Source organism: Petaurus breviceps, unplaced genomic scaffold (genome assembly GCF_028583685.1).
Source record: "Petaurus breviceps papuanus isolate PSGF00001 unplaced genomic scaffold, PetGlider_PUasm1.0 91041, whole genome shotgun sequence".
Lineage (NCBI taxonomy): Eukaryota > Metazoa > Chordata > Mammalia > Diprotodontia > Petauridae > Petaurus > Petaurus breviceps.
In genome coordinates, this window is record NW_027187400.1 from 37462392 (window position 1) to 37472307 (window position 9916).

General features: G+C 47.8%; 1 protein-coding gene across 1 annotated transcript in view; it reads right to left on the bottom strand.

Annotated features, from left to right (window-relative positions):
* The window catches only part of PRKCZ (protein kinase C zeta), a 239807-nt gene extending 236043 nt beyond the window's left edge, over window positions 1-3764 (bottom strand). Inside the window, exons 1-2 of the mRNA XM_069078743.1 lie at window positions 3630-3764; window positions 3097-3428 (exon numbers count right to left, since the gene is read on the bottom strand). Coding sequence (XP_068934844.1) covers window positions 3097-3167 — 71 coding nt within the window. The 5' untranslated portion in view covers window positions 3168-3428; window positions 3630-3764. The remainder of the gene's footprint in view (window positions 1-3096; window positions 3429-3629) is intronic.
* Between the last annotated feature and the right edge of the window lie 6152 nt (window positions 3765-9916).

Below are 9916 nucleotides of genomic sequence, written 5' to 3' on the forward strand. Positions count from 1 at the left end.
GGTGCTGCTTCCAAAAAGTTCTTCTGCCTCTCTCTTGTCTCTCCAAATCTACATCACCAGCTCCTCCCAGTTCAGGACTCTTTTCACATCAACAAGCCCATCCCACAGATGGGATTAACAAGCTCTGGGTTTTAACACAATCAATTTGAAAACCAAGCCAATACAGGGAAATCTTTAATTGCCATTACTATCACAGTCACTAAGAGGTTAAATGACTTGACCAGGGTCACATAGCCAGAGTCAGAGGAGGGCCTGCATCTGGACTCTCTACACAAAATAAGAACCAGTTAATTTCAAAAGGTAAAAGCCTTAGCTGGAAGCACTGGAGACAGGACAGGCATTACCACCTTGAAGGAAGCTGGGGCTGCTAAAAGGGATATGGGATGCTATGAGATGACATTTTACACACTGTCCAAACACTGGAACTCATCCTGAAGGCTTTCTCTTTTGGATTATAACAAGAATTATTCAACAACAAGATTTTCCAACAAAAAGAAGGATTTGTGAGCTGGAGAAAGATATGCCAAACCACTCCAGTATCCTTGCTAAGAAAACCTCCGAATGGAGTCAAGAGTAAGAAGGATTTGTTTTTAAGAATAAGGAATAATATTTCGTTTCCAAAAAAAAATTTCTGATTCTAAAAAAATGTTTTTGGAAGTTTTGGCAAAGTCTAATTTTAGAAAGCTCACCGGTACATTTCTTAAAGAAATGAAATGATCAAAAATGTGAGCCCTTCACGACCTGTGCCCTTTTCCTAAGAGGATAAAGGCCAATGTCTTTTTCCAGGCCAAATACCAAGCTGAGGTTTTTACAAACAAAAAATATGAATACTATTTTCACTCTCTTAACCTCCTCAACTGAGAGGCACTCTCTCCAAAAGACTGCTACTTCCATCCAGCTGGTTTTTTTGGACTTGGGGGAGGAATTGAGAGCTCTAGATCAATTTCAAAAATGAGAAAGTGACTGAGAATGAAAAGCTTAAAAAAAGCCCTCTCTCTTCCCCTGAGACAAGGATCCTGCTTCAGGAGGGTGGATTCAATTCAAGGGTTAAGCTCACAGGCTAAAACATGCCAAGGAATCCTGGTCAGGCTGGAGAAAGAAATCTAACCCAGTGGAAGGTTACAGGCTGCACTTCCTTACCGTGCATTTCCTTACAGTGAAAGGACTAGATTTCTTATTTTTCTCCCCTTCCCAGACTAAAGTGTAAAAAAAAAAAAAAGAAAATTATCTCCTTTAAAACTACTCTGCTAAAGCACCAACTCGACAATGGAGCAACTCTGGGCACAGAATCAAAGGCCTAGAGATGGAGGTGAGGTCCCAGGAAGAGGGCAGGCACTCTTAACCTGGGGGCCAAGAACTTGGGCAGGGGTGTTTTTTATTTTAAAAACTATTTCCATAGAATTGGTTTCCTTCTGGGGCAGCTAGGTGGCATAGTGAATAGAGTCAGGAGAACCGGCCTGCAGTCAGGAGGACCTCAGTTCAAATCAGACCTCAGGCACTTAACACTTACTAGCCCAGTGACCTGGGGCAAGTCACTTAACCCCAAGTGCCCTGCCTTGCCCCCCCCAAAAAAACAAGAATTGATTTCCTGGATTTTATTTTACGCATTTAAAAAAAGATGGTTCTGAAGAGGGGACCATGGGCTTCACCAGACTGGCCCAAGGGATCCAGGACACAGAAAAGTCCAAGGGAAAGGGCCTGACAATATCTGAATGTCCATAGTATCCTAGGTCACGTACAGAACATATGACTCGGTCCCAGTTTGGAAGGAACTTATACATAGGATCATAGATTTCAGACCTGGAACAGGAAATACCCCTTGATGTCTTCTCATTTAGCGCCATCATTTTACAAAGTGAGGACCTGAACTGAGGCCCAAGGAAATGACTTGCTCATGATCGTACAAGTAATGAAGTGCCCAACTCTGAATTCGAACTCAAGTCATCTGACTCTGGATCCATGGCTCTGAAGGTCAGTGACCTAAAATGAGCTCCAAAAATAGCAGTTGACCAGAGTAGGAACTAGGCAATAATGCTACATGCTACCCTAACTGCCAAAAGTCACCTCTGGTAGAGGGTATGAAGGGCCCAGCCTTGGAGTCAGGCAGACCTGGGTTCAAGTTCAGCCTCAGATATACACTGGCTGTGTGATTCTGAGAAAGTCAAGGAATGTCTCTGTGCTCCCAGAAAAGATCTGAGTTGTAGATGAGGAGAGAGAAAGAGAGACAGAGACAGAGAAGGCTATTGGTCTAGACAAGCCAAAAAAAGAAAATAATTAAAAAATCAAGCTGGAGAATGCGCCCTTTCTTAACCTGCCCTCAGTGGCGCACACTATTATTAAATAGGGCATAGGGATGCACCTGTGTCTTCATTAGTACGGGGTGAGGAAACCTCCCCAGTCACTAGTGCCGGATCGCCCCTTCTTGGTAATTTAATAGCTGCCTGGTACCTAGAGAAGTCAAGTTGGCTCGGGCTCAGGATGCCAAAGCCAATAAGTATCTAAGGCGGGATTTGAACTCGGGCCTTCAGGGCTCCAACCGACACATTACCAGGCTTCTCACGGATTAATTGCTCACTTCATTCAAGCTTTTAGGGTTTACAAAGCTCCTTTCTCGGTGTTCGCAGGGGCAGATCTACCACAGGTCTACCACGACAAGCTTACAAATCATCGGCCCATTTCACAGGTAAACCCGGGCAGTCTTGGCTCCGCCTTTCCTACAAAAACTGCTTTCACCGAGCCCAGGCCCCCGAATGCTTTGTTAATGAGTCACTGCACTGAATTACATTTTCTAACTAAGACGCAAAAGAAAAAGTTTAACTCCGGTAATCGCCAGTCTACTGCTCATTAAGTGGCAAAAGGAAGACTTTGAAAAGACAGCTGCCCCCTCACGGACTGTTACACCTCCCCCTTCTCCGCCCCCCCCCCACCCCCCAATTCCCTCCCCTCGCCCGTTGCCAAAGCACCGACTCGGAGAGGGGACCAACTTTCCATGGCTGCCTAGTAAACAGACGCAAAGTTGGCCACGACTGGAGGGAGGGCTGCAAAGCTGCTCTAGGGGGTGGTGAGGGAGTGGGGCGGGGGGCGCCGCTAGCTCACCCATTGTAGTGTGCCTTAATGCGAATGATCTCCCGGCCCACGTCCGTCTTGGACCCCATCCTGCTCGGCATGGCATTAATCCCAACCAGCGGAATCGGCGTCCTGAGCGCGCGCTGAGAGGCGGGTCTGGCTCCCGGGCCGTGGCCGGCAGAGGCTTCAGGGCTCAGGGCTTCGGATCGGGGCGCCGAGCCCGGCTTGGTGTCCACGGCGCTCTCTCCATTTCACCGCCGGGCCCACTCGATGAAGCAGAAACACCAGGGCGGATGCACCGCCCCGAGAGGGCAACCCCCGGGAGCGGGCGCTGCGTGTGCGAGGACTCTGGGCGCCCGGAGCTACCTGGGGGAAGGGGGGAGGGTAAGGAGGGCGGGGAAGGGCCCCCCCCCGGGAAGTTTTCCCGACTCCCCAAATATCCAAGCCAGGAAATTTCTGCCTCTGGGACAGAGCCACAGCGAGCCTAGGACGTCCAGGGTCTCCAGTGAGAAGTCTCCCCCAGGTCACATTTCTAACCCAGGAGCTTAGAAGGAAGCAGAAACCTACCTGCAGGCTGGTCTCCCGGAGGAGGAGGAGCAGGAACAGGAGGAGGAGCGGGAGCGGGAGAGGCCGGAGCAGGAGAAGGGAGGGGTAGGTCGGGGGCTGGACCTACTGGCTTCCTTCGGCGAAGGCCCCCGCCCCCCAGGAGTAGGGAAGATGGGGACTGGGCAGGGATTAGACACCCCGCTGGGGGGAGGGGAGGACTGGATAGTGACAAACCCAGAAGGATTCTGAAGTTTAATGCCCCGAAGAGGAAGGACTCTTCTTTCTAAAGTTCTCACTGAAAAGCTACAAGTGAACCAGCGACACGAACTGGGGACAAATGGGGCACAGAAGCGCAAGAAAGGGAGAATGGGATTGGGGGATTCCTGAACGAGACAGGGATGTGGAGTGGAGGGGGTGGGGCAGTGGTAAAAGCAGAAGTGGAGCTGGGGGGGGGGGGGGGGGGGGGGGGGAGGAGGTGACCTGCGAATAAAGGAATTTGGGAGAATGGATTAAAGGTCCTAGGAGTCCCTGTGGGTCAAAACTGGGACTTGGGGTGCGGATAGAAGCATCCAGGGATGCTTTAGAACTGGAGATGGGGGTGAGGGTGGAATCCTTGAGTAACAGAAGGGGATTTGCCTGCTAATAAGGGTCACGGATTTGGATTTGAAGCTAAAGTCCCGCAAAAGCCATCCAATACTATCCTATCATTTTACAAATGAGGAAACTGAGGTATTGGGGTGAGGGAAGTCCAGGGAAACTGGGAAGAAGGGGCAGGCAAGTGGGGAAAGACAAATCAGAGGTGTTTGGAATCCATTAACTAGGAAGCCCTTGGGCAAAGGGTGTCCTGGGGGAGTACGAAGCTTCGGGAAAGGGGCAAGCATGTGGGGGGGGCCAAGGGGAGGGGGCTTGTAATCCATTAGGTATTCGGGAAACCTTCCGGGAGACTGAAGCTAGGGGGCTGGGCATGAGGTGGGGGCATCCGGAGTGAGGATTGGGGGGGGGGGGGGGGGGGGGGGGGGGGAAGAGGAAGAAGCCGCTACGTACGTAGCTAGGGAGGCTTAGCAGGGAGTGGAGAATGCACATTTACTGAGGGTGTAGCCCCTTCTCCTTGACCCTTCTCACCCACTGCGCAGAAGAGAAAACCCAGGCATCGCCCCCGGCCCTTCCCCGAGAACTCTGCTCCCCTATCCCCAACTTTACTCCCCGGAAGATACTCCAGACTGGAAGAACTTGGCCAGAGCCTGGTCCGCGCGCGCGACCGCAGCCATGGGGGAATAGAGGGGCGCGCTAGGCCCCCTAGCAGGGAACTGAAGTTTGCTGCGAGGGACTTGAACCCCACCCCACCCCCTCTAGAACGGTCCGAACATGCGGGATTGGCCGGGTTCTGGACGAACGGCCAATAGAAGCGCGGCGTGAGCGATAGGAGGAGAGAAAGAGAGCAAAGTACCTGGCGACCAATAAGGGAGTCCATCCGGCCGGCCACCTGGAGCCAATCCTCAAGGGGATGCCTCAGGATTGGAGCCAATCGGAGGGTCGGACGGGCTACCTGCGTCCGGCTAGTCCTGTGCCTCCCCAGCACAACACCTGCAGCCAATGGAACAGCGGGAGCTCAGACGGCTACAATCTACCTAGCAACCTCAGGTAGAAGGGGCGTGAGGGGAGAGTCGGCTTGGGTGGGACAGGGAGGACCGGGAGCCGGAGCGCAGGGTCCGAAATTCTCCCGGGCCCCTGGATGTTCGGTGTGGGACACTCCACACCATTTTAGACTACCCTTCCTGGAAGATGGGCTGGGTTCGAATCTCAGCTCTGCCACTGCCTGTGGGGGTGAGGCAGGGATGGCACTTGGCTTTTCTGGGTCTCAGTTTCCTCATCTGTAAAATGAGGGAGTTGGACTTAATGTTGAAGGACCCTTCCAGCTTGAAATGTCTGCTCCCACGAGTGGTTCTGAGTCGTATCAGAGAATCTCTAAAGAATGCTCTTGAGCTAGGTGACCTAAGGATCCCTCCATCAATCAATAAATATTTATTAAGCTATGTGCAAGGCACTGTGCCGAGCTCTGGGGATATGAAATTCAATTCAATAAATATTATTAAGCGCCTAGTATTGCTAAATGCTGGGAATGCAAAAGAGCCAAACAAGACAGGCCTTGCCCTCATGGAGCAACCAATCTGATGAAAGAGATAACGTGCAAACAAACACTATATATTCAAAGCAAGCTATACACAGATAAGTAGGAAATAATTAACAGGAGGAAGGCACAGGACTTAGGGGTTGGGGAAAGCAGCCTGTAGAAAGCTGGGGAAGTTAATAGTCCCAGCAGAGGAAGGAGAGTGTTCCAGGCCTGGGAGAGAGCCAGAGAAAATGCTATAAGCCTGGAGATGTAGTGTCTTGTTGCTGGAACAGCCAGGAAGCCAGTGTCATTGGACTGAAGAGTCCATGGTGGGAAGTAAGGCAGAAGAAGACTAGAAAGGTAGGTTATAAAGGGCTTTGAATGCCAGAGATCATATTATTGTATTCTGCTCCCACAAAAAGAAGCAAAAGACAATCCCTGCCCTCCAGAAGTGAGGGTTAGGGGGCGGGCCAGGCAACACAGCGAGTAAGAGCACTGGCTCCAATGTCTGGATGACCTGGGATCGAATCCGGGCTCAGACACTTAGCACCCACCCAGAAACACCTGGGCATGTAACCTTGAGAAAGTTAATTTAACCCCAACTGCTTTAAAAAAAAAAAGTGAGGGTTAGGGTTACCATAATTTCTGAAGGCTGCTGGGTAGGTGGAATGCTGGACTCAAAATCCTAATATGTCTGAGTTCAAATCTGCTTAATCTCTTTGTGCCTCCATTTCCCCATCTGTAAAATACAGGTGATGGTGATAGTACCAACTGCCCAGGGTTGTAGTGAGACATAAATGAGAGAATGTAAGTAAAGTGTTTATATTCATAATAGAGCTATGATCTTTCACAACCTCTAATCCTGTGATCTTTCCATTGCCCTACATTGTCTTAGGACAGTCCCATGCATGGAGCAGGTACTTAATAAATCTACTCATCCATCTCATCTTTTTGTTGTGAGTTTTTTGGGGGGAGGGCAGCTAGGTGGTTCAGTGAATAGATCCAGGGCTCTGGAGTCAGGAGGACCTGAGTTCAAATCTGGGCTCAGACACTTACTAGCTATGTGACCCTGGGCATGTCACTTAAAACCATTTGCCTCTAGAAACAATAAGGGGTACCTAGGTGGCACAGTGATTAGAGCCCTGGAGTCAGGAGGACCTGAGTTCAAATTTGGCCTCAGACACTTAACACTAGCCGTGTGACCTTGGGCAAGTCACTTAGCCCTAGTTGCCCTACCTTCCCCCTCCAAAAAGCAAAAGAACAACACCAATAATAATAGTAGTAGTAGCCTTTATCCTCTGGGTGTTTACAGTCTCACACTTGAAGGATCTGAAATTTCATCAGTCCTTAAGATAACCTCCACCAATGCAGTTCACACACTATGTCTTAGTAGATAACTGTCAGGAAGTTGTCTAGAGAATTCAAAAGTTATCAAACAGCTAGTAGGTATCCAAGATGGGATTTGAACCCACATCTTCTTGACTAAAAGACCAACTCCGTTTCAGTTGTATCTGATTCTTCGTGACCCTCTATGGGGCTTTCTTGGCAAAGATCTTTCTTTCCCTAGTGAATTAAGGCAAAGGTTAAGTGACTTGCCCACAGTCACACAGTGAGTATCTGAGGTAAAATTTGAATTCAGATCTTCCTGACTCCAGGCATAGCACTCTATCTACTGACCATCTATCTGCCTCTAGACAAAGGCCACCAGGACTTGATTCTGTTGATTGTCTACATTTAAGAAAATGATGGGACCAACTTTGATAGACTGAACTCTTCTCAGCAATGCAGTGATATAAATCAATCCCAAAAGACTCATGATGGAGAGAGATGTCTACATCCAGAGAAAGAACTAGAAAGAACTGAGTTTGAATCCAGATTGAAGCAAACTACCTGATCTATTTCTTTTTCTTGTTTGGTTTTGTTTCCTCTTTACCATTTTTCATTCCATCTGATACAATACGTCTTTATAACCTGACTAATGTCTAATGTGAAAGTATTTGCAGATCCTATATTTGATTGTATGCCATCATGAGGGAGAGGAGAGGGAGGGAGAGAAAATTTGAAACTCATGGAATTGTGGAATTGAATCTTGTAAACTAAAAGTAAACAAACAAATTAATAAAGACCAAAAAAAAAAAAAAGAAAAGAAAGTGATGGGGGCAGCTAGGTGGTGCAGTGAATAGAGCACTGGCCTTGGAGTCAGGAGCCTGAGTTCAAATTTGGCCTGAGACACTTAACACTTACTAGCCGTGTGACCTTGGGCGAGTCACTTAACCCCAATTGCCCTGCCTTCCCCCCTCCAAAAAAGCAAAAAAAAAAATGAAGAAAATTTTAATAATGCCAATTAAACTCTGAAGTATGTCCTGAGTACATCCCTCCTCTCTCCTACCAGAGAGTTGATTTGTTAAACATTTACCAACACACCCCTTCTTTCTCCCCTATGTGTATGTTCAGTAGTCAAGGTCTCTCCCAGTTCTGACATTCAGTGTTGTAAGGTCCTATGATCTCTGACATCATCTGGTCTAAAGTTCTTCCTGATGTAACTAACATTCTCTCATTTAAGTTTCCTCCCAGCTCTGACGTTCATATGAAGCATAGAACCCAACTTGACCATGGACCTACAGTGTATTTTCAGGGTCAATGCTTCCTCCCCTGAAATAGGAAAAACAGTACTGATTATTAATTAATTAATCTAATTAAAAAACTCATTATTAATTAACCCACTACTGGAGGTAATCTGGGCAGGGGCAACCAGATGGAAAAACCCTAACAGACATCTCATTGAGTAGAACAACTCCCAGGAGAGAGGGCCCTGGCTCCAGCCAGAACCACAGGCAGGCTCCTCTTCCTGGTGTTAACAGCCTAGTGCAAAAACAAAGCCTGCTGGCTTAGATGGGCTGGTGGGGCCAGATTTAATGGGAATGTCATTTCAACTTCCTCTGGAAATTATGTCATTTTAAAAGGCTGTTTCATTCTGAGTGTGTGTACGTGCGTGTGTGTGTGTGTGTGTGTTAAACCTTCATAACATCAAAACACATCAGATTGTACAACTGACCCTGGTTTCAAAATAAGGCCACTGGAACTGGAAGCTAAAAAGCAGGGGGAGGAAAGTAGCCAAAAGGAAAAAGAAAACAAAGCGAATTTTTTTAAGGCTACAAACTTGCAACAATTTTTTTTTTAATCCCAACTGAACACAAAAAATAGAAACTCTAAAAATTAAAGAAGAGATAAAATCAAAATTAAAACTTCATAAAATTGATAAATAAAACCAGTTTCCAAACTTCTCAACCCATAAATGCCAAAGGAAAAGTAAAAGGTCAGTGGGGAAACTCTGTTGGACCTGGGTGAGAGAAGAGTGCGGTCTGTCCCCTGCCCATGGAGTGGTAAAGGCATCCATGGCTGTAACAGTGGGGCAGCTGCTTCTGGAGCTCCAGGCCCAAAGATGGTGGGGGTACCAAGCAGCTGATCAGAGACCAATTGCAGGAATCTTTTTGCTGGTGCTGAGGCAAGATTCTCTTGCTTTGCCCTGCTTGGATGAGGGTAGCAGTCTTGAGTGGCAGCCCTGGGGAGAGGAGGAGCTCTGGCATGGCAGAGATTGTTGGGATTGTGGAGAGGGAGTCCTCCTCACAGTTCTGAGGCAGGTGCCTAGAAGTAGCTCTGACAACAGTTGCACAAAACCCCAGAAATTTTGGGTAGAGCACTCTCACTCTGGAAGCAGAGTTCTACCATGGTAAAGAGCTCAGAAGTCAAGTAATTGGCTGGGAAAATGAGCAAACAGAGGAAGAGAAATCAGACTATAGAATTCTTTGGTGACAAAGAAGATCAAAACATAGAACCAAAAGAAGACAGCAAAGTCAAAACTTTTGCATCAAAAGCCTCCAAGAAAAAATATGAATTGGTCATAGGCTATGGAGGAGCTCAAGAAGGATTTTGAAAATTAGGTGAGAAAAGCAGAGGAAAAAATGGGAAGAGAAATGAGAGTGATGCAAGAAAATAATGAAAAACTAGTAACAGCTTGCTAAAGGAGACCCTAAAAAATACTGAAGAAGAGGGCGGCTAGGTGGCACAGTGAGTAAAGTGCTGGCCCCAGAGTTGGGAGGACCTGAGTTCAGTTCCAGCCTCAGACACTTAACACAAAAAAAACTAGCCATGTAACCTTGGGCAAGCTACTTAACCCCAATTGCCCTCCAAAAG